Source organism: Notolepis coatsorum (assembly GCF_963971535.1).
Source record: "Notolepis coatsorum genome assembly, chromosome: 10".
Classification (NCBI taxonomy): Eukaryota; Metazoa; Chordata; class Actinopteri; order Aulopiformes; family Paralepididae; genus Notolepis; species Notolepis coatsorum.
Window position 1 is genome coordinate 96771859 of NC_140174.1, and position 25381 is coordinate 96797239.

At 42.9% G+C, this 25381-nt stretch overlaps 1 protein-coding gene across 2 annotated transcripts in view; it reads right to left on the reverse strand.

Annotated features, from left to right (window-relative positions):
- Positions 1 to 770: 770 nt before the first annotated feature.
- The window catches only part of acacb (acetyl-CoA carboxylase beta), a 107841-nt gene continuing 83230 nt past the window's right edge, over positions 771 to 25381 (reverse strand). For both annotated transcript variants that reach the window (XM_084323682.1, XM_084323681.1), the window contains 14 exons: positions 24366 to 24463; positions 23130 to 23250; positions 21819 to 21929; positions 21517 to 21660; positions 21316 to 21436; positions 21077 to 21173; positions 20565 to 20661; positions 20300 to 20435; positions 19581 to 19758; positions 16199 to 16311; positions 15568 to 15722; positions 9522 to 9692; positions 6252 to 6388; positions 771 to 3025 (listed from right to left, as the gene is read on the reverse strand). In XM_084323682.1, coding sequence (XP_084179808.1) covers positions 2875 to 3025; positions 6252 to 6388; positions 9522 to 9692; positions 15568 to 15722; positions 16199 to 16311; positions 19581 to 19758; positions 20300 to 20435; positions 20565 to 20661; positions 21077 to 21173; positions 21316 to 21436; positions 21517 to 21660; positions 21819 to 21929; positions 23130 to 23250; positions 24366 to 24463 — 1830 coding nt within the window. In that variant the 3' untranslated portion in view covers positions 771 to 2874. The remainder of the gene's footprint in view (positions 3026 to 6251; positions 6389 to 9521; positions 9693 to 15567; positions 15723 to 16198; positions 16312 to 19580; positions 19759 to 20299; positions 20436 to 20564; positions 20662 to 21076; positions 21174 to 21315; positions 21437 to 21516; positions 21661 to 21818; positions 21930 to 23129; positions 23251 to 24365; positions 24464 to 25381) is intronic.

The window sequence follows — 25381 nt, forward strand, 5'->3', positions numbered from 1 at the left end:
CTCGATGATTCAGATACATCTTTGGATTGCACTGATGTCGATAACGGTATCTGTTTTAAGTCCTAAGTCCTGGTTTCTTTTGTGCCAGTATAAAGGATTTACACAATGCAAACTTTAAACTGTACACGTTAACAAAGCATTCTCGTGGTGGCATCTCTGCTGGGCCATGTCTGCAGAAGGACTCTTTAAAACCCGGTTAAACCATACATGTAGCGCACAAGAAGAGTAATTTGACATCTTGGAAAATAACTGCAATTTGGGGGGAAATGGTGATATTCTATAACTTTGCCAAGCAAAGACGCAAAGCTTGTGGAAGTACAAACACCCCACATGGACGGTTATCATCAAGATATCCACTTGACATTTGTACTGTTCACTCTCACTCTTGTTTATAAGCCTGTAGTTCCCCCGTCTCTTGTTTGTTGTCTTGTACTAGGAGGCAAATTGACTGTGTTTTATTTATATTTATAAAAAAAAATAAAAAGGCAGCTGGAGAAGATGATGATTTACTCTTTACTGTATATATTTGTATGTTTCAAATCGCTATCTCCACAGAAAAGCTTTCCTTCGACTGTATTTACCCACAAATTGCAATTGTGTGCCAATATACCTTACAATATAAAAACAACAAGTTTTCTTTAATAGCATCTCCTGGTTCTACACATTCCAGTCCGTGATTAACATGTATTGAACGTCAGGATGTATGTGATGGCCATTATGAGCATAATAAACATCAAAATGGGTAAACAAAGAGGACGTCCGTTTCTTGCTGAAAATAGATGAATTACATTTATTGAACATTTGTAGCCCTTGGCAGGGGTAATGTACAGAACATGGCAAGGAAACCATCAAAAAAGGAGGGGTCATTATGTCAGAATACCAGCGTTCTATGCTCTGCTTGGTGCCAGACTTTGATGGCAGTTCTATTGAGATGCATGGAGAAGCTAAATACACAAGCTATTTGAGGAAATATACATCAAGTGATATATCAAACGTATAGCTAGTTAACAATGCAACAAATTGCTGATGATTCTGGCTTCCGAGGTAATAACCTGTTTAAATGACAATGAATGTCAATCATAAACGAGGAGATGGCTGATCCCATTCAACTCAATGTCGACCGAACTGAACGTGTGGCACCAATGTGCGTTCACATGTGCTACATGGTGACGTGATGACCCTTCCTTCTTTTACAGTTTCCTTGGAACATGGCAAATATCTTACATACATTATTTAGATGATCTAGTGTTTTTGATCAAAGGTAAGGCAGAATAGGTTAACTGGGGGTCACTTGGTGATGTTCTATTACAAAGTTGTTTTCTTTAAAACCTGAGTTTGAATACTTTACTACTTTAATTAATACTACAGCATTAGATGTAATATCAACAGAAATGGACTAAATGTCCATCTAATACAGGGCATGACAATGTCTCCTAGCTTATAACATTTGACTAGCAGTCATCAGTCTCTATGAGACTTCATCAAGGACAGACACGCTGAAATTTAAGGACACTAAAAAAATAAATAAAAAAAAAGGTTGGACTACCAGGTTCAACAAAAACAGTACTCATAACAAATACTGATTTATAGAAAAATGTATACATGACTCTTCAATTGCATCACAATACTGATATAAATCTCATTATTTAATACAGCAAAGAAAACCGATAATTCATTATCACCACTGGAGATCACTTGAAACAATGCCCCCGTCTCCTGCACACACTCAGTCTTGTCAGTCATTGTTATAATAATGAAGCACAAACGTGATCATCTGATCGATCACCTTCCTGAACAGGTATCCTGTAATGTCCTCTGTGTGCTTCAACGAATTGAGCGTTTATTCAGGATAATTCATTTTGATGTAAAGGCTACATTCATAGGCTGACTAATCCTCCAAGAAACATCTTTAATTTACCCTTTCAGGAAGACGGTCTGGCGTGTGTTTAGGGTTTTGAGAAGTGAACGTTCTAATGAAGACGTCAAAATGGCCACTGGCCACCATCGAAAGCTATAGATTTAGGGAATTCTGAGAGATATCTCGGAGAAAACATTCCATGAAATTGAAATGGTTATGCAAAATAATAAGCACCACGTGGTGAAATTCACCTCATAAACATCTGTGAATAAAAGATCGGGCAGAACACTGATGGAAGACCCATTTTCTTCAAAACATTTTATGCATCATTCGTACAATAGCAGCCAAATAAAATGCACAGAAAATGCAGTCAGTCGTGGCACAGTTTTGCATGTCGCTGGACCAGTCATCCACAGCACTTAATTAATATTTACGTGTATTAATCTGAAGAACAGTTTCCACCCGGGTGACGACTAACGGGGATCTGAATAAACGGCATCGTCACGGACATCTTGGTAGGCAAGCGACAGGTGAATACGTAACCGAGTACCAGGTGATCGCCATTGAACGGCAACCGTGGCCAATGAGTGGTGCTTATGGCACCATATTGGTAGGAAAGACGTGGCCTCAGAGTACTATGAATACTGAGTGATGAAGTGATGAAATGAAGGACCATGGATACTGAAATGCAGTGAACAATAGACTGAACAGTGTGTAGTGGAGTGTGCGGTGATAAGGAGTAAAGTGTACAATGGTAATACAGTTATGTGTGTGTGTGTGTGTGTGTGTGTGTGTGTGTGTGTGTGTGTGTGTGTGTGTGTGTGTGTGTGTGTGTGTGTGTGTGTACAGTATATATGCACGTGCATTGTCAGAGTAGCCCTGACTAAAATCCTGAGAATTAGACAAGCTTTTTCCTTTGGCTTCAAGCTTTATTTACTCACCTGTTTGCAAACTAAAGTTAGCATCCAAGTGCCTCTAAGTCACACAGACTAGAACTGTTCCCTATAAGCTACAGCCTAACTGGTACTGTCCATGGTGCCGTTGGTAGTGCTGGCGCTGTCCATAGTTGTCAGCAGATGGGAGATCTTGGCCCTCTGGGCTGCAGTGATGTTCTGGCTCATGTGGATAATGCAGTCCATGGCTACCTCGGGGTTGGCCTGCACCAGGCTGAAACACAAAATGACAAAAGAAAATTTAAAAACATTGTATGACCATACAAACATATCACAATCAGAATAACTTTTTTGGCCAATGTTGGTCTACATCAGACATTTACTTGGTTTTATGATCATCTCTCAGGGAGAACTCAAGCTGTTGTTGCTGATGGTATCAAACAAAGCTCTCTTGAAATTAGTAACGGTGTTCCCCAAGAGTCTATTCTGGGTCCACTTTTATTAACATTATACATAAATATTCTCTGCATTGTGATGTACATTTTTATGCAGATGATATAATATTGTATGTCACTGGCTCCCACTGCCACTACAAATGTACAGACTGCTTTTGATGCCTTTCATATATCTCTCATTAATCACATGCTTAGGATTTTTATTAGATAACAGGCTCCCTTTTTACACCGATGTGGAACACCTTTCTAAAAAGTTGAAAATAAAAATTGGATTCTTGTATAGAAACAAATCATGCTAGGGCGGCTAGGTGGTGCAGTGGGAAAGGCACTCACCACCAATGCTGGAGACGCTGGGTTCGAGTCCAGCTCTCCACATTGTTTTCAGTTTGGCTGGTCGTCCGTACTAATACAATTGGCAGTATTAGGGGGAGGGAAAACTGATGGGTGGGGATCGGACGTTGTGGACAGCGACTCCTACAGGTCGGTTGGTGCGCCTGCGCAGTAGAATCAAGAAGCGATGGGGGCGGCGTCCCTCCAAAGCGCAGACCCCTGACGCTGAAAGATCACGCTGCGCAGGTGAAAAGATGCGACGGCTGCTACCTCGAGTATCGGAGGGGACTCGTGCTATGTATGGCTTACACGTCCAGATTGCAGCCAGCTTGTGGGAGGCAAGAAACAGCATTCGAGACAGGGGAGGGTTGAATTGGACGATACGAAATTGGGATGGGAGAAAAATAGAAAATGGGAGAAAAAGTGGATAAAAAAAAAAAAGAAAAAAATCATGCTTCTTTACTGCCAGTAAGAAGACCATTGTACAATCAACAATTATGTCTGTATTTGATTATGGAGACATTCTGTACATGCATGCCACTCCCTCCACTTTAAAGCCCCTAGATGCTATATAGCGCACTGCGTTTTATCAGTGGAGATACATTTCTCACTCACCATGGTATTTTATATGAAAAAGCAGGATGGCCTTCTAACTAAGAGAAGGGATATGCATTGCATTTTATTTATCTATAAGGCTCTGCTTATAAAAAAAAAATTCCCTTATACCTCTGCTCTTTGATTGCTATTAAATACAGCACTTATGGTACTAGGTCACAGGATTACTTAGCTTTAGATACACCATATGTAAAAACTGAGCTTGGGGTGTTTCTACAGGTTTTGACAAATAAAGGTGGGTCTCTATAGGGAGGTGTAGTGGTTACGTCATTGCTGTTTCCGGCCAGTCCACCTCGCTTGAAATTGCAATGTATTTCCAATGGCCACATTTCTAAATTGTCTCATTAAAACAAATAAAGCATGAACATTGGCATGGTGTACCTTGCTGTGTGTATGCATCCACAATCTATAGCTCAACATGAAACAATTGGCAATTAATCATAAAATAATTACGCTCCTTTGGTTTGGCCGCAGGTCCGGTTAGGGTTATATTACTTGAGTGTTTGGAGTCGTTGCCTTGCGGCGTGTCTCCTTTGGTTTGGCTGCAGGTCCGGTTAGGGTTATATTACTTGAGTGTTTGGAGTCGTTGCCTTGCGGCGTGGCTCCTTTGGTTTGGCCGCAGGTCCGGTTAGGGTTATATTACTTGAGTGTTTGGAGTCGTTGCCTTGCGGCGTGTCTCCTTTGGTTTGGCCGCAGGTCCGGGGCCCGTGAGCGGTCATTCCTCTGTGGAGTTTGGGGGGTGGGAGCGTGGACTTCGCTGGTCTCTTCGTGGTGGCGGGGTCTTCGCGACCGGGGGCAATGGAGCGGCCCACGGGCATGGCATTCCTGTCGCTGTGCATGGTGGTGGGTGTGGTGTTGTGGTGGTGGATGGCGGTGTGAGTGGCTCGCCTCTTCTTGTGGCCAAGACTGTCGGGTTTCGACTCACATGTCCATTTAGGATTGTTTCGGTAGGTCCACTGGAAGAATGTTTTCTGGACCGGCATATCGGGGGTTGGTCAAGAGGGGTGTATTTTATGGCAAAAAGGGAAACATTTTAGGTGGTGTGTTGTTCACGTCGTCGTCCACCATTGTGGCACTGTGCCTGTCATTGTGCGTGGTGGTGGGGGTGTCGTTTCTGTGGGCTGCTTTGTTGTCTCTGGTCCTGGTGGCCTTGCCATGGCGGGGAGATCAGTGGGTTCTATGTTTTTGCATTCGGATTTTGCGGAGGAGTGGCGGGTCGTGTGCTCCATGGCCTATGGCCGTGCTGGGGGGGGGTTGTGCGGCGGGGTGACGATTCTGGATGTTCGGGTGGATGCCGCACGGGGACGTGCGGCATCCACGTGTGGCATTGTGGATGGTCTGGGATGGCACTGGGATCTTTGGGGTGCTGTGGGGGTTGTGGTGGGTTCTTCAGGGAGTCCCCGAGTACATGTGACCTTCAGAGTAACCACTATATCAACAACATCTTTATTTAATCACATTTCCGTCGTTTAGCAGGTTACAATCAATCTGGGTATCCAAGCTGATAGAATCACTGCATTAATGGAAGGGCAGGAGCTGAGTCTTATCAGCCATCTTCTCATCTTCTCCTAAGCACCACTGGAGCTCTGGTGCAGTGAAGTGGTAATAATGAAATAATCCATACGATTAGCAGATGAACACCCAGTTCTTTGTTTGTTTTATTTTGATGCGTACGTGCTGGCACATGTCATACAAGTAATATTCATACTGGGTTGAATAAACAATTGTATATTTCCAATCTTTGCTGAGCAAGATTCTTATGCAAAAGGAGGCCTGTCCTATAGACACCTGTCCCAAATAAAGACGGGGTGAGTTCAGTGATTGAAACGAATAAAAGCCTGGGCTATTACTTGAAGTTTTGCGGTATACAACATACTATATACTCCAGAAATGAGAGAAAATTAAAATTGCACTTGAAAATTGTTGTATGCATAAATGTCTCAGGCTCAGTCCATTGTAGGGGCATTGTTCATAATGGTTAGTCAGGAGAATATTTACTGTAAGAAGTTGGTCACAGTGTGTGTGTGTGTGTGTGTGTGTGTGTGAGTGTGAGTGTGAGTGTGTGTGTGTGTGTGTGTGTGTGTGTGTGTGTGTGTATACCTCCGTATATGTTTCATGGTGTAGTCCCTTTTCAAGTACTTGATGTTGTCATGGATGGCCGACCGCGTGCCGTCCTCTTTAGACAAATGCTTCTCCAGCCATTCGACTACAGCCTGGTTGTTGTCCCAGAGGTAGGCCTGGAAAATCAAACACATACAGGTCTTTGAAGTCGTCTTGAAATCACACAGTGGCCATTTTGTTCATATGCTCAGGTTGGGATTGTCCCAAAAGGTAGGCCTGGAACTCCTCAACTCCAGGCACGTTGGAACTTTAAATCGGTAGGGGGTGCAGCCTTTGAGCCGCCGCGGGGGGGTCGCCAGATGAAAAAAAAAAATCCTATTTTATTTTTTGCAGTCAGGCCACTGAACTTAGAAGCAGGCCAGGCCAGTGTTTCTAGTTGCACCAGCGCAATAGTTAGATAACCTAGGTGGGGAACAACCAGGAGATCACTGCAACTCACACAAGTTGGAGAACTATCTCTCTCGCTCTCTCTCTTGCTCTCACACACACACAAAGGGAGCCGCATGTGATTGGTGGAGGCGGGACCCTTACAAAAAACTGCTAATCATTGACACATGCTAGCCTGTAATAATCCCCCCCAGAAAAATCTACTTTGCATTTGATATATTGCAAATATATGCCATCACACACACTGACATTTAAAGGGTTAGAATTATAAAATGAATATGTGGTGTTATGATCAGGGCTGAAGTTGAATAAAATATTGTATTTATCAATTACAAAAAAACAGAAAATCCATACAAATCTGTGTTGTTGCTAATCATACATATGCTAGCCTGTTTTTTAACAATAATTTGTGATGCCATCACAAACACTGGCATTTAAAGGGTACAAATAAAAGAATTCATGCACCAGAATGCAGGAAATGAAGTCTTTGTAACAAAAGAATTCCTGGTGGGGGACCCCCAGACCCCTGCTTAAAAAGTGGCCTGACTGGGGCTATATTTTGCACTACATTTCCTGGCCTGAATGATTTCCCCAGTCCGGCCCTGGTTAAGGCGAGACACCCCAGGTGAATAGGCAAATATACTTTTTTTGTTGATTTTGAGATTGTTATATTTTGCTTCCTAAACATGTCTTCTATGAAACTAGTGACAATAAAACGTCAATAACACACATTTAGTTGTTTATTTTACTTTATTTTGCCTTATTGCATCCATAAATGTGCACACATTTAATGGAGAAGTGCCTCATTTGCATATATAAACATAAAATTCAGAAAACTTGCAATATATTTTTTCTTAGTTTATATGTACATAACAAACTGGGAAAGATTCATAGTGATATCTATTCAAATATGTTTTGCCTATTAGGGGGTACTACACTGTACTGTGTTTTTTTTACCTCCTATAATAGTGGGGGTCACGGCTCTCTGACACAGTTTTTTTTGGGTCGCGGCCTGAAAAGTTTGGGAACCCCTGGTCTAGCCTGTACCCCCCAGACATGTTGCTGGCCCCGTCAAAACAGTATCCTATCAGCCTCTCCATGGGCAGGTTGAGGCGTAAAAGTATTTTATACACAAAAACAGCGTCTCGGCTGTTGTGTCTGGGCCGGGCATTGTAAAAACCCCAAAAGAAGTTCTGAGCTTCCAAGTTGTCATCGGCGAACTGTATATTACACGAGAATTGTTCTTTTCCAGTGAGTGACATCAGTGGTTCCGTCAGCGCTCAAGCCAAAGAATGGGCTTTTGGATGCTTTGCCTCTAATTTGTCGCTGAATATCATGGGCAAACAGCTGTAAGATTTCGTTTTGGATGTTGTTGGACATCCAGTTGTCTCTCTTTTGGAGCCAATTCTTCAACTCGGGATCAGACTCGGTGCGCACTCTTTCCATCATGAGCTGCCATAACACCCCATCCCTATTTGCATCACCCCTCAGTGGAAGCCCCTGACGCCCGAGGGGGGTATAGGGGAACAGACTCAGTTAACTCTTCAATACCTGATGCTGAGGCTGAACCTGTCGTCTCTGTCTCTCTCTGACGTTTATCAGATCTAGTGGGACTGTCACTGGGACCGGCAGGACGTTTCGAAAATAAATATGATATTTTTCTTTTCTGCGAGTGAGACATTCTGTGCTAGCAAAGTCTGACTAGTAGCTAAAATCGACTGACTGCGCAAGCACTGTATCACAGTAGCTCAGTGGTTCGTGGCGCGTGGGAAGGGCGGGAGACGGGAGGTGAATACAATTAGTTGTTTCACCTGTCATTCAATCAGTCTGTGACAGTCTGTCATCACTTGAAAATCTACTCTGCTGCAATCTTGTCGGTTTTACACGTATGATTGTGTACGTACAGTAGTGTAATGAATGAATGAAAACTTTATTTAACAGATTGGAGAATGGCTACAATACAGTACGGCTCAATACACACAATATTAAAATGGTGAAGTGCTTTGAGCAGGATAAACTTATAATATACAGTGTTACAGTTATACAGTTACAGTATATAATATACAAATATATAAATACTGTCATAAATTTTTTTTTTTTTTTTTTAATTCTTTGCAATAACTGCCGCACCCCCCGCACCCCCCCCCTTCCAACGTGCCTGCTCAACTCAAAAAATGTTTAACTCATTTCATTTATACCACTGCCTGTATGGGACTCATTTCATTTATACCACTGCCAGCCTTACCAAACACCCTTAAACTCACTGCCCTCACTGCTTTTAAACAATTTGCAACAGATCATAACTGACTGTTGCACCTGCTGACTGCCTCCCAATCGCACGCATATCCCTCACTCTTCTCTCCTCCCCCTAAACCCCCTCACCTACCTCCCTCCTTCTCCCTTTCTTCTCTCTCTCTCCCTCTGGTTCTCACTCTCCCTTTCTCTTTTCACCTCTCTCTCCCTTATTTATTGTAATTTTCCTTGTATACTATTGCTACTGTAATTATTATTTAAAAAAAAAATTATTTACTTGTATGCATGTACATAACCTTGTTTTCGTTGCAGCCTCCCACCCCCATTCCATCAAAAGGCCTTTGCCTTTTGGTCAGGCTGCTTTTGTATATAAGAATTTGTTCTTACTTGCTTGCCTGGGTAAATAAAGGTTAAATTAATAAAAAAAATTAATAAAAAATAATTATAAGTAGGATAGTGCTGTCACTTTCAAAATGGGAGGGCAGTTACCCCTTCTATTTATTTCACAATCGCAGAGAGTCCTGTGCCTTACGCCCCAAAAGGTGTCATTGCATTAGCAGGAAGGGACAGCTGATGTCGTTACTGTTCTCAGCCTCTCAGGTCACGTACCTTAACAGCTCCCTCTGTCTCCACAAACCAGCGCCTCAGCATGGACTGCAGGTGTCCGTCGCTGAGGTCCTTGTTGGCCTGCGTGATCTCGCGCTTCGCTACTTGCTCCAACAGGAGGCGCCGCAAACGCCAGTAGAAGAAGGTACGCACGTTCTTCCAATCCAAAATGTCCTGCAAAGCCACAATATGATGTAGGTGTGAGTGAACAGAGGACCATGTACACGTTTAGGACGAGTCCCGCGCCCCTCTTAAATCAGTTAATAGGCTGGTTCGGTCTTAGTCAAGACTTTGTTTTCGATGCTTTTTACCACGTTGAATGGATTATTTCCTGGAAAATTATAAGCACATCGATAGCATGCATTACATCTAAAGATGTCATTCTGCATGATTACCGTAATTGCTGGACTATAAGCCGCACCTGAATATAAGCCGCACCAGCTACGTAGATATAGAACGAAAAATAAATGTGTACATATTAGAGCTGGGCCGTTAACGGCGCTAACGTGCTGCGTTAACGCGATACTAGTATTGCGCGATAATATAATTGACGCAGTTAATCTCTTTTTTTTCTTTTTTACCTTTATTTACCCAGGGTAGGTTCGCTGAGCACAGATGCTCTTTTTCAGGAACGCCCTGCTTCACATTCACACAGTTCCATTCACACCTGGGAGCTGCCCAGTACAACCACAGTTGACACCATTGGCCACTGAGCAACTCCACTGGAGCAGTTGATTTGCATTGGCAGGGTTTGGCCCTGTCTGGCACCCAACGGGAAAAATATTATAGGCACTATAAGTAGACACCGCTACATAAAACAAGCTGGTCTGCCTGAGTGACTGGTGGAAGAAGGAGAAATAGAGATTGGACTGATTGAGTCAAGCCATGTCACATAGTTCAAGTTTGAAATGCTTCTTTCTGTTTTGCTCCTGAGAGTGTGCTAGATACTGTACTGTACTGGTAATATTATTTATTTGTGTTAACTTCTGAATAAAACAACTTATTAAACACAAGTACATCTTATTGAACATTATTTTGATATTTCATTACCAATTATCATAGCAAAACAGCTTTTTCAAACAGTCTGTAATGCATTTTGGAAACGGGAGATGGGCTCATGGTGTAATGGGCCACCTGGCCTGAGAAACATAAGGAGGAAAGAAAAAGTAAGGACTTACTTCTGGTCATTATTTGGGTAGAACACATATTTTGAATGCCTTCGGCAGATTTCTTTTTTTTTAGCCATTTTAATCTAGATTAAATCCAGGATTGCAGATAGATTAATCTAGATAAAAAAAATGAATCTATGCCCACCTCTAGTACATATACAAACCGCACCTGACTATAAGCCGCAGACACCTGCGAGAGCGCCCCTGGTGGCCGTTCGCTGTAAAAATCCATAGATTAGCCGCATCGTTGTATAAGCCGCAGGGTTCAAAACATGGGGGAAAAGGTGCGGCTTATAGTCCGGCAATTACGGTACATGTGGGGAAACACATTTGTCATTTGTCGATTAGTCCACTATTCAATTCAATTCAATTCAGTTTATTGTCATTGTATAATGAGCGAGGCACATATACAACGAAATCATCTGTGTCAATCAGAGACAGTACAGGGCAATCAATAAAAAACTACCATATATAAATCATCATCACAGTCATCATCATAAGACACTTAAAAATACCTAGATACAAATATAATGTATAAAAATATAAGAGACCTATAGGAGACCGTAGACAGTAAAGTGCAGCATTCATGGTGGTAGTCAAGTAAAGTGACAGGTAAAGTGACAGGTAAGTGTTAGAGTGCAGAGTTCATCAGGGTTACAGTCCTGGGGGAAAGCTGTTTTTTGAGTCTCGTGGTGCGAACCCGGAGACACCAGGGCCCCGTTCCCCGTACCTGGCTAACTGAGTTAGCCGGATAATTTTCAGCATAGCTTGACTTAAGCCAGACCTTTCCGTTCCCCGAAGTCGGATTTTCTAAATCACCATGGTAACAGATCAGAAAGTTTGAACCTGGTCGAGGGCAGGGTTTAGTTCAGTTAGCTGGATAACCTGCATGGCCATGCCCTCGCAAAGAAATGCCAGCTCGCTTCCTGAAATATTTCTCACAGTCTAGATCCCATTATACCATTCTGAATTATGTTTTTGTGCTTCGTTTTCCTAGAGGGGGCTTTTGAAATGTATAATAATAGAACTAAATGCTGATAATAAATCATATTCAGCCTATAGATTTACTTTGTCCTAAATAAAATAATGCACGTCATATACGGCGCTCGGAGTCGCGATACACGCTGCATGTGGTTATTTTAATAACGGCGCATTGCAAATGTGAATCCCGCGGGGATATTTTTAATGAATTTGGCTCTGATTAGTTTCATATATTCTCCGCTGTAGATTTGCTTAACGGAGCGCCCGGATTGTGTTTCATTCAAGCATAAAATTGAAGTGTCTATGCGTGGATTGTGGTCTTTGTGGATTATGAATTACGAGGAATCTGAGGATTGTTGAATTGTATCATCACTCACACGTTATTGTGATATTGTAACTGGGATTAAAATGTCTGATGAGATGCGCTGTTTGACGGATTTGAGCAATTGAATGAGCCGTTGACGTCACATTAATGCATTTGAGAATAAAGAGATAAAACTTCATTAAAAAAAAAGATATTAGAAACACGGGTCTCTTGTCCATTGATGGATATATAATGGATATATTTTGTCTGGCACAGTGGTGTAATGGTTAGTGCTCATTCCTGTCAAGCGGACGACCCGAGTTCGAAACCCCGCGTTTCTAATATAATTTTTTTTGGAATATAATATTAATGACTATACGCAAAAGTAGCCTAGTTTTAAGTTAAAATATTATAAATCTACATGCATTGAGGATGTCATTCTTTATATAGCTCTCAAAGTGCACCAAATTGAAGCATTTACATCGCAAAAATAAAAAGAAATTAGAAAAAGGGGGGATTCGAACGCGGGTCGTCCGCGTGAGAGGTATAAGGACTAACCATTACACCACGGTGCCAGATAAATAAAATATCCATTATATATCCATTAATGGACAAGAGAGCCGTACGTCGGCCGTCTCATAAAGTTAGATTCACTGTTATCTGATGATGAACATGCGTCACTGGTATAAACCAATGGTTAATCAATTCAATGCATATGGATTATGTCCGAAACAGATTAAAACCTGATTAATAGTGAAACTGTATAGCTGGCTCCAAGCCTCTCTGTTATTTCGGGGGTCGCGCCTTGAAAATTGTATTTATATATAAAGTACATGTTACCTAAGCCGAGCACATACAGTGCAGATATCCTCATAAGCATCTATTAATTCTTATCAATTAGATACTCTTTGGGCTTGTTTTTATCCTTATTCTGAAAGAGTTGAACTAATTATTTTCGCTAGCAAGATCTCATTTGATTATTCATTCCATAAGCCTACTGCCAGCAGGCACGTTTAAAGAAATATAATCTGATTGATTGGGGTAATGAGGGACTTAAAATTAGCCTATAGATTATGCATTTAACTTGTCGGCGAGGCTATTGAGCCGTACTGCATTGTACCCATTCTGCAATCTGTTAATAAAGTTTTAAATCAATCAATCAATGCCGTTAGAAAATCAGGATTTCTGCGATCGACACCTGCTGTCTTTTCAGCTGAGGCGGCCGCGCGCAATTATCCTGAGTCTCAAGTCTGGTTCGAATGAACGAGACTGAATCAGCGTTCGAGGAACAGGAAAATCCCGGATTCAAACATCGGGTTAATTGAATCTGGATAATGGGACTCTTGATCGACTTAGTTGAACCAGGTACAGGGAATAGGGCCCTGTACCGTTTCCCACTTGGCAGGGGAACAAACAGTCCATTGCAGAGGTGGGTGGGGTCGCAGATGATGTTACGCCCTCGCCACATGCAGCGCTTCTGGTAGATTTGTATTACTTTGCTTTGTTTTTAACCTGTAGTACTCTGAGATTTCATTGTGAAATGTAAAGTGCATTACAAATAACATTTATTATTATTATTATTATTATTATTATTATTATTATTATTATTATTATTATTATTATTATTATTATTATTATTATTAGATGTCCTTGATAGTAGGTCGTTGGGTGCAGATGGTGAACTCTGCGACCTTAAATACTACTAAACTAACACTAAGTCCTATTAGTTGAGTAAGAATTTCTTTAGTTGAGGATGGTCCTATTTATGATCGCAAAAGTCTCCACTAGGATTTCATTACTGGACTGGAACTCTGGACCTCATCATACTCTCTGGTGACTGGCTCACGCTTAAAGGCCCACTTGCATGTTGTATTTTTGTTCAATAAACAATGTGGACTAGGCCAACAGTGACTTTCATGAAGAGGGAAAAAGAATTATCGAAATTGACCCAGTTTTAGCGTTTTTATCAAACATTTTGTCCGCCCAACCACAACCACCACGCACGTGGATATTTTAATCCATGGTTCATAGCATGCGTGTGTCATCTTAATGATGACGTCACACAAGGTACAGGGCAGCAGGGGGCCTGAGAATCACAGGCAGGTAGTGGCAGGAAGCAGAGCCTTCTTGCTACTACTAGCCGAGGATCTAGTATCTGTTTCACCTAACACTATTGCTCCGTGATCATAGCTATTCATCTCTAAAGCTAACCACTATTTGTAAAAGCCACAACCACGTTACCATATTTGTAAATACTAATGTAAATCATTGTGTCGTTGTACATATTGTGTATAGTTTATAACGTGAGTAGCTAGCTTGCTAGCCGGCATTCTCGAAACTCATAACTCCTGTATACGTTTGTCCTCACAAACAAAGTATTCTGCCAGGGAACTTATGGACACGACAGTAGTAGTAGTTATAAGGTGTTTGAGCTTGTAACGGTAACGTTAGTTAGCTATCGTGGTAGCCCGTTTCGTGACTGTGATGCACCGAGTGCATCACAAAAGGGGCTACTATCGTGCTATCAACATGCCGTGACGTGTAGCTAGCTAGCCGGCATGATGCGTGCAGTGCTTTGCCCCACAGGTCTGAGAAGAGGACCTGCACATTTTACTCGTTCCCGAAACTCCTCTACATGCCCCGATTTAAAATGGTTCACGACAGTAGACATAATGCTAACGTTAGCGGGGTAATGTTAACGTTAGCCAGAGCCATATAGCTAGCTTGGTACTATGACCCCATGACGGGAATAAGGCGACAGCCAATAGCGCTGCGTACTGACAACAGGCTGCCTAGTGGTACATGTAGTTCTTTTTTTTTACAACATTAAAAATGTTATAACTACCTTTGTTTCAACCAAAAATGCAGTAGTAGCTGGTCAATCAAAGTCTCTCCGACGATTAAACCCATTTGCGTCTTGTAAGGCGTCCATTTGGATCAAGGAAATAGCTTTCTGCACTCGTCAAACTCCATTGTAGTGGAAAGTTACCTTCAGTGACGTCACGGCACTGATAGCGTCTGATGATAAGCTTTTTGATTGGCTCCATACATGTTATTCGTGCGTGGACATTTTTAACCCTTTCTGAGTGGAATTTCCGGCGTCAAATGGAAAAAAGAAAAAATAATGAAAATAGATACCAATGATGTAAACTACACATAATTGAAGACTAGGGTTTAACCTGCAAGTGGGCCTTTAAGGTCCCCAGAGTTTGCACTGAATTAGGAGAATCTGCTTGTAGCTTCTGTGCCCCTGACAAATCACTTAAAAAACTCAATACTATAGTATCTACTGGTCAGTTTAAATCTATAATAGCCAACCATTTCACCTCAGTCTGTAGTTGTTTTAATTCATTGAAATTGTTCAATTGATTGACTTTTCTGTTTCTATATTGTTTTTGTTTTATGTACAAAAACAATATAGAAACAGAAAAGTCAATCCTCTCGATGTCATTGTAAATGAGAACTTGGTCTCAATGATCTTTCGAAATTAAATAAAGATTGAATGAATTTAATTCACGCTCATTGTGCCTCAGACAGCTGCATTGTTGAGAGATCATCAATCGCAAGAGATTGATTGTGCTATGATCACACTCACAGTAATGACCCCTTTCTCCTGCATCCTGCCAGGGGTGTCATGGAGGTCAGCGAACTGCACCGCCACCTGGTGGTAGATGGGCAACAGGAACTCCTCTCGCACCTTCAGCTTGCTCTCCAGCTCTCTGCGTTGCTTGTCTGAAAGCTCTGGGGTACCTGGCCAAAATAAAAAGGAGTCACAGTGACGACTCTTTCCAGGAGTGAGGTGAAGGAGACGGTAACACCATCATGGTGATTAAAGGAACACGCCAAACGTCTTCTCCAGAGAGAGACAATAAGATAGATACCAGTTTCCTCTCTGTGCGTTCAGTAGAAAGCTATCTGGCTGCATGTTAGCCCAGCTTAGCACAATGAATGGAAACGGACATGACCGGTTAGCCTTCGTGAGAGGTGTTAGTTGGCCAATGCTTAGGCTAACCGGTCATGTCCGCTTCCATTCATTGTGCTAAGCTAGGCTAACGTGCAGCCAGATAGCTTTCTACTAAACGCACACAGAGAGGAAACTGGTATCTATCTTCTTGTCTCTCTCTAGAGAAGACGGTAAGCTAATTTCCCAAAATGTTGGCGTGTTCCTTTAAGGTGGTGTAGTCTATTATGGACGGTGCTACAAGGTCATGACAGAGAGGCTTTACCTAGCTGTTCAGCCAGACTGAAGTAAATCGTGTCCAGCCTCTTCATGGTCTTCAGCAGGTCTTTCCTCCTGAACTTGATCTCCACGGTCCCCTCGGCCTCCAGCACCCCCCCTCTGCAAAGAGAGAGCACAATAAAAAACGAGAGAAGATTATTACTCACACTGACCGCTCTCTGAAGGCAAAGACGGCACGTGACAAGTCCGAAACACCAGATGCAACGCATCAGGGCAGATGATCTAAAACAGAGTCATGCCTGTGACCCGCCACTAGGGGCAGAGTGGCTAACCATGAGTGAGATAATGTGTGAGTGAGGCCCCGTCCACACGAACGCTGGTTTTAATATAACCATGATTGTATGTGCGCAGTTGCACTGTTCGGCCACACACAACCGGGGATTTGCTACACTGCAACCGCGGTCTTTGAAACCGGTGGCCAGGGTGAAGTTGTGCGGTTTTGCAGTTGCGTGTGGGCATAGCAACCGAGGTTATTCCCAGTGTTTACAGCAGAGCTGTCGCAATTATTCCCCATGTTCACGGCAGACCGCGGGGTAGAGAGATTAGAGCAGAGCCAACTACACCAGTGTTTACAGCAGAGCTGTCCCAAGTGCGTGTAGCTGTTCCGCAACAGTAAGTGACTTCCGGGGTAGGCCTGATTGGCCCCGACAGGCACGTGACGCGCAACTTTCTCTGCCGCGCGGCACGCTCCGCGGAGCCCTTACAGAATTACGTAACCGTCCAAATACGCCATGACTCTCATTCGGCGCTATAGCTCACCTCGCAGAGCAGCGGTCCTGCGATCCTGCGGTCCGTTGTTGGTGAGTTCGAATCCCATCAAATCTTTTTTTTTTAACGTGATTTTTTTTTTAACGTGTATTCTTTCGCCGGTTAAGGTTAGGCATGGTTAAGGTTAAGGTTAAGGTTAGGCATTGTTTCGGAGTTGGTTAAGGTTAGAACGGTTAAGTTTAGGCGCTGTTAAGGAGCTGGTTAAGGTTAGAGTTTGTGTTAGAGAATGGCAATATTCTTTCTATGGTTAAGGTTAGGCATGGTTAAGGTTAAGGTTAGGCATTGTTTCGGAGTTGGTTAAGGTTAGAACGGTTAAGTTTAGGCGCTGTTAAGGAGCTGGTTAAGGTTAGAGTTTGTGTTAGAGAATGGCAATAGACAGCCTATTTCCGCGCGACAGCTCTCAGCAGCCTCGTTGCGCGTCCTGAGTTTGCCGCGTCACGTGCCTGTCGGGGCCAATCAGGCCTACCCGGAAGTCACTTACTGTTGCGGAACCGGTACACGCGTCCCAAGTAGCGTTATATGAAAATATTGTAACAAACTTTTGTTCAAAACGTATCGTCTGTGTTGAAGAGTGTTGTGATCGACTGATGTCTGTTGACGCTCAGAGAAAACATGTAGCTGCAGCTAAACTAAACTCATTTGTTGTCAAGTTATTGTTATAAGGAACCCAGTCCAGACTGCATCCCCTTAACAATTGTTTGTATTGAGCCGTATTGTATTGTACCCATTCTGCAATGTGTTAAATAACGTTTGCATCCATTTCATATCGGTAACGTTACCACATTACGTTAGCATTTAAGCTATATACTATACATGGATATAGCCATTCACATTAGCATGTAGCTAACAACACCGGCGGTCTTTTGTGAGACTAAACTATCCGCTCTTGGTGGTAAATTGTGTTGCTGATGGTTTTGTTTCATCAACAAAATGAGAGGCAGAACACACAGTGAATGTATCCGTTTGTTTATTGCAGTTTCTTTCTTTGCTGAAAATATATGTTCCGTTGGCAAAATCATCAATAGGGTCCAGCTATGTTTCTAAACAGGAAGTTCTTCTTCTTCTTCTTCTTCTTCTTCTTCTTCTTCTTCTTCTTCTTCTTCTTCTTCTTCTTCTTCTTCTTCTTCTTCTTCTTCTTCTTCTTCTTCTTCTTCTTCTTCTTCTTCTTCTTCTTCTTCTTCTTCTTCTTCTTCTTCTTCTTCTTCTTCTTCTTCTTCTTCTTCTTCTTCTTCTTCTTCTTCTTCTTCTTCTTCTTCTTCTTCTTCTTCTTCTTCTTCTTCTTCTTCTTCTTCTTCTTCTTCTTCTTCTTCTTCTTCTTCTTCTTCTTCTTCTTCTTCTTCTTCTTCTTCTTCTTCTTCTTCTTCTTCTTCTTCTTCTTCTTCTTCTTCTTCTTCTTCTTCTTCTTCTTCTTCTTCTTCTTCTTCTTCTTCTTCTTCTTTTCTTCTTCTTCTTCTTCTTCTTCTTCTTCTTCTTCTTCTTCTTCTTCTTCTTCTTCTTCAGTGAATTAATGGCAGATCGCAACCACAGGAAGTTTAGTGAGCGTTCAGCCTTTTCTGATTGGTTGAAATGGCCTTCATGTCTGCAACATCGCTGCCTACTGTTTTGGCATTGTACTAAATGTATCGGTTGCTGGGTTCCCAGCTCTACCGTGAGTACGCAGTTATACACGGTTGTTCACCTGTGTTCACCGTGTGGACGGAGTTTTATTTTTTCAAACTTCGGTCATATTAAATCCAAACGCTCGTGTGGACAGGGCCTATGTGAGTGGCATTTCTACCAAAGGTAGCCGCATTTCTGGCAGACGCTCTCTGATTGGCCGACGCCAGTTTCTACACTGGTTAAGCTTAGGCAATCTTCGAAGTTGGTTAAGGTTAGGCAAGTTCTTTCGACAGTTAAGCTTAGGCACTCTTTCGAAGTTGGTTAAGGTTAGAGTTTGTCTTAGAGCATGGCGATAGAACGCCAGGTAGTTTGCAGGCTGTTTGACGTGGAAATGGGCAAAGACACAGCTCGTCACGCTATTGGGCGCACATGTCACATGACCAGAAACGTCTGCCAGAAATGCGGCTACGGAAAGTATAGACGCGAGTGAGTGAGTGAGTGAGTGAGTGAGTGAGTGAGTGAGTGAGTGAGTGAGCGAACGAGTGAGTGAGTGAGTGAGTGAGTGAGTGAGTGAGTGAGTGAGTGAGTGAGTGAGTGAGTGAGTGAGTGAGTGAGTGAGTGAGTGAGTGAGTGAGTGAGTGAGTGAGCGAACGAGTGAGTGAGTGAGTGAGTGAGTGAGTGAGTGAGTGAGTGAGTGAGTGAGTGAGTGAGTGAGTGAGTGAGTGAGTGAGTGAGCGAGTGACTATGCTGGTCTCATAGGTTCTTCACAACTCTACTATAAACCTGGCTTGCTTGTGAAACTATGTTAAATGGCTGCATTCATAGAACAGCTTTTATCCAAAGCGCTTTACAATTTGTTGCTCACATTTGACCCATTCACTCACACATTCACACACCGATGGCGGAGGCGACCGTGCGAGGTGCCAACCTGCTCATCGGGAGCAGTTAGGGGACCAGACGACTGCTCCCTACCTCCTGTCGCCCCCAGTGGTTAAGCGTACCTGCTCTCCCTGTCTGCGTAGAGCTCCATGCACAGAGGGTTGATGGTGGGGTCGATCACCACCCAGGAGCCGCCTCGCAGCTCGGCGTGGGGGGGGATGTACACCAGCACCGGCTGCCGGAACTCACGCAGCGCGTCCACGATGTAGGCCCCGAACTTCAGGACCTGGTCGTACATATCTGGGAGGGAAACGAGAGGCGGAAAACTGTTATTCTACTTCGATAGACAATATTGCAGCGTGTATGTACCTAAAAAAACCATGTATGAATGCAGGGTATCTGAAAAATTTAAGACTTTTTAATACCACTTAGAGCAGAATTTGATACCCTTTTCACGACCATACTAGCAAAAATAAATAAATAAATAAAAGAAGACATAGCGACACTGAACTGGATGCTGCACTTGCTTTAAATTCTTGTGTGTTCCAAACAGTTAAATTCTTGTGTGTTTCTTGTGTGCAATGATCTCCTGGTGGCCTCGCAAAGAACAACGACTTGAATACAAAAACATTTCATATTTAATGTTATTTCATCTCCCGACAGCCAGGCTGCCCCCCCCCCCCCCCCACATTTTTTTAATACCTGTGCAAATGAAATGTAAGACTTTTTAATACCTTTTAATACCTTAAATTGAGAATTATGAATTTAAGACTTTTTAAGACTTTTTGATACCCCAAAGATACCCTGGGATGTAATCTTCAGTAACGTATATATCGTGCACCTTTCATCCCTCCAGAGAAGCCCCTCCAGTTGGCGAACACCATGAGAGGCAGACCCTCCCGATGGAAGTCACAAATGGCCTGGGCCGTTTTGAAGGCAGAGTCTGGGAACCACACCTGGCCGGCCTGCTGCAGGAGCTGAGATGAACACAGAACACAGGCGTGTTATATCCTGCTCAAGACATCGTTTTTCATGAGACACTACTTTCTGTAGATTGAAGAAAACACAACAAGCATAGTTTGATTACATCAGTCACAGCTACTCACTTTAGCGTCTGAGTCCAGGTTGGCTGGATCTGCTGGGATAGCCAGCTCCACGGTGCGGGTTTCCACTGCGATAACACCAAGGGGAATTCCTCCTAATCTGTATATCAAGTTCAAGTTTCTTTATTAGTTGTGATACAGAAATACAGAATACTTTTGCATGAAATGCTTCTCTCTGTTTTGCTCCCGAGAGTGTGCTAGATAAAATAATAAGATAGTGTAAAATAGTATAATATAAGTATAAAATAGAAAGTCAAGTACGTAAACAAGTGTAAACAAAACAAAAATGTTCAATATACAGTATATGTACAGTCTATACTTCTGTACAGTCAGCTACTATACAGTACAGTGTAGAATGGTGAGGTATAGCTTCATATATACAGAGTATATATTCATAGATTAGTTTGCGGACCATTATAGAAGGCCATTGAAACAATACATCCATTAAGAAATGATCATCGATATAGATATGCAACACTATGAATCCGTCTATAAATCTATTTAAATCCACTTACCGGGCTCTGCCCACCACTACCGTCTGAGCCCAAGACTCCATAATCTCCATGAAGGAGCCGTGGTCAAAGAACCCACTCTGCCAGGCTCCCTTCAAAGCTAAAAAGACACAAAAGTAAATCACAGATTAGAAACATTCGGAAACAGAGCAATAACGACGGACTACGAGGTGAAAAAGAACAGCGACGGAGGTTGGGGGTCAGGGCCTAGTTGCCGGACCCCGGTGCAGGTAGCCACTCACTGGGGTGGGCCCTCCCAGCCAGCATCCAGCGGGGGTCATAGGGAGCTTTGGTGGGGGTGAACTCTATCTCTCTGTCCACCGGATCCTTGGGTGTTATCACAGGCACCGAGGAGAGCTTACTCTGTAAGGAGAGAAGTACAACTTTAGCTAGAGATCTCAGAGTCGTGAATTATATTAGATTGCGTATTACGTGACATGGACCTTTGGCATGTAGGAGAGCCACTGGAGGATGGTGAAGACGCCCTCGAAGTCGTCAGGCACGGTGGTGTGCGTGATGCCGTTGTTGTGCATGATCTGAACCCCTCCCAGCTGGTTGTTAGAGGTGTAGACCTCTCTGCCGAGAACCTGCATGGGTACATGCCAGCAACTCGGTTATTGTCCCAAAGAAATCACATTCTAGTTAACCCTTTCACTGCCACACTACAGAAGGTTAACCCTTTACTATCACACTACCGACGGTTACCGTTTGTGAACCCGATACGAGGACGGAGAGTTCTACTGACCTTGTTGAGAGCTCCTGCTCCTGTCAGGATGATGTGAGAGTTCTCCACCTGGATGACCCTCTGTCCCAGACGGACCAGATAGGCTCCGATCCCTATGGTGCGGCACGTCACCTGCGAGACAAATACAGAAATCGGCTGTTGAAATTGACTAAGGCGGGTTGACTCTGCGTATAGCTCACTCAAAAAAATGATGACTGGAACGACTGGACGCGTTCAAGATATTTAACTGTTTGAGGAGTAGGTTAGGTTAGGTTTACTTTATTTGTTCAAGGGAGACAGTGTACCTTAATAAACATTTTAAAAACTTAAATGCACCCAATTTTTGCCAAAAAGGCTAATTTCCATTGGTAGTCCCCCTGCCAGAAGGTACAGGCTAAAATCCTATGTAAAAAAAAGAATTAGCAATACAAACAGAATACAAGCGAGATAAATAACATTACAATAAAAACAAAAACAAAAGCACATATAGTAGGACATAAGATACACAATACAGTCATGGACACAAGGACAGAGCACATCATGACAGATTAGATGGCCCAGGCATAGAAATAAATAAATACACACACACACACACACACACACACACACACACACACACACATATTTTTTTTTATCCACTTTTTCTCCCATTTTCTATATTTTCTCCCATCCCAATTTCGTATCATCCAATTCAACCCTCCCCTGTCATGAACGCTGTTTCTTGCCTCCCACAAGCCGGCTGCAATGTGGACTAAGTCATACATAGCACAAGTCCCCTCCGGTACTTGAGGTAACAGCAGTCGCATCTTTTCACCTGCGCAGCTCGATCTCTCAGTGGCGAGGAGTAACGCGTGGGAGGCTCACGCTGCCCCCGACACTTCCTGATTCTACTGCGCAGGCGCACCAACCGACCTGTAGGAGTCGCTGTCCACAACGCACGATCCCCACCCATCAGTTTCCCACCCCCTAATACGGCCAATGTGTATTAGTATGAACGACCAGCTAAACTGAAAGCAATGTGGAGCGCTGGGCTCGAACAGGCAAGCCCAGCGTCTCCGTCATTCGTGGCGAGCGCCTTGCCCACTACGCCACGTAGCCGCCCACACACACACATATATATACATACTGTGACGTATGAGGCTCTCGTACAAAAGATTTTCAATGAGCCATTTCTTAACCCTGCACTTGAATGAGTGATATGATGTGGACTCTCTAATTGGTTGAGGTATTAAATTCCATTGGTGGGATGCTGCTCTAAACCAGTAGAAACAGAAGGTATGGACATCTCAGCCCTTGGCCTTGGCGGGAGTGACTTGGGGACGGACTCCTCACCAGGCTGATGGTGATGATCTCATCGTAGGCCAGAGAGGTCTCTCCAGCGATGGTGCCGGAGCCCCTCAGGTTCTCCACCCCGAGCCCATCGTCCTTCCCAATGATGTCGGTGATGATGTACCTGTTGATGGGTAGGGCGAAGCAAATCAAACCAAATCTAGAGCCGTAGCAGGTACCAAGGGGTGAGGGTGAGTAATCGATTCCTTGCCGTTTGGACTGAACTCGTGTTTTTTTTTTTTTATATTTATTTTTTTGTGTTTTATCGCTTTATTGCTACTGGGCAGTCCAGTAGAGAGAGACAGAGGAGGAATGGGAGACAGAGTGGGGGGAAGACATTCGGCAAATAACGACGGGTTCGGGAGTCGAACCCGGGTCGGCCGTGCGGCTGAGCGCGCTATGTGGTTCGCCACTGGGGTGCCCGAACTCGAGTGGTTTTTGAGGGTGCTCAATATAAAAAAAAAAATTAAATCACCAAAAGTGCTAGTTTGTGCCACTGAAACAGAAATCTCTGAAATCCCACGAGGCGTGAGTTGCTGCAGGAAGACAACACTGGTCAGCTGTGGAGCATGAGAGCGCAATGCAAAAACGTTCTGTCCCATTGAAAGCGAGCTTAGCGTTATCTAAAAGATTAAAAACAGTGGTTCATGTTTGTGCATTTCCAAATTGTGCCAAAAACATGTCGGCCACTTCGCGGAGCGTTCATAGATAATTGATACGGACATGCCGTTCCGGAGAGACCTGTTGCAGACAAGAGTGGGGGTAATGTAATTATTACAAATGGTAACGGACTGTTTTGACTGACAATACGCATTAAGCATCAGGCATATTGCTGTGCATCGTTAAGCGAGACATAATAGAATTGGTAGTGTGTGTGAGTGTGAGACTCAATATCTCGTAATTGCTCGAGTAATTCATGAGAGTACTCGATCTGGGAAAACATTACTCATGCCCATCCCTAGCAGGTACAGGAGGTCAAGGTTCTAATAATACGATTCAAACTTGCTCACTGTGTGCATGACTCCTGCAGATATTATGTCAGTATGTTAATAGAAACCCTGGTTGTTGTTGTTTTTTCCCTAAACTTGTATTACATCATTCGTTTTAAGAACCTTTTTTTTCTATATTCTTTTCATGCTCTAGTTTGCTTTTGTGCATTCCCCATCGTTTTTAGTTTCTCTCTCATCTTAGTCAACATGAATATCAGTAAAGTGATAATGATCTGAGGTTATACACTACCTGGATTCTCCATTCTCCTCCACATGGTGACAGTGGACTGCGTTAGTAGAACTGATACAAGTGTAATCCTGGGGTGTCAGGTACAGGTACTTGAAACCCTAGAGATGGAAGAGAGATAACGTCAATTAACCCTCCTTACAATTAACGCCGAACCAAGCGGGAGCTATTTGTAGACTAGAGACAGGAGAGAGATAAGGTCAATTAACCCTCTTTACACTTGAACCCTTTGCACTGAAGAACCACATAAGTCTGTTTGGAAATCTTTTTGGACAGCATTGTGTATTTGCTGTTGTAAAGTCAATGCAAATCGCTTGGGAGTGTGAATGTGATACATCAAGAGAAACAAAAGGTCTGTCGCAACTTCGTCCTTCAACCAAGGAACTGGAAAAAAAATATCAAAGGAGAAAAATTCAGCAACTCTTCGAAGGCCGATGGATGTTCTAAAAAGAATGCTCTTTATTCATACAATTATATGAATGTGATATAACACCAGAAGGTACTCAATTAACGCCAAACCAAGCTGGTGCCAGTTGGAATGTGCTTAGTGACATTCATAACATTATTTTACTTATACACTTACTTATTTTACTTATACACCTGCATATAACCCATATACCTCTGTATGATAGCATGTGCAATAATGATGTATATACCTTGTATATATATATATATATTAGAGCTGGGCCGTTAATGGCGTTAACGCTATACTAGTATCGCGCGATAATATAATTAACGCATTAATCTAAAAAAAATTCACACCTGGGAGCTGCCCAGTACAACCACAGTTGACACCATTGGCCACTGAGCAACTCCACTGGAGCAGTTGATTCAAGCCATGTCACATAGTTCAAGTTTGAAATGATTCTTTCTGTTTTGCTCCTGAGAGTGCTAGATACTGTACTGTACTGGTAATATTATTTATTTGTGTTAACTTCTGAATAAAACAACTTATTAAACACAAGTACATCTTATTGAACATTATTTTGATATTTCATTACCAATTATCATAGCAAAAC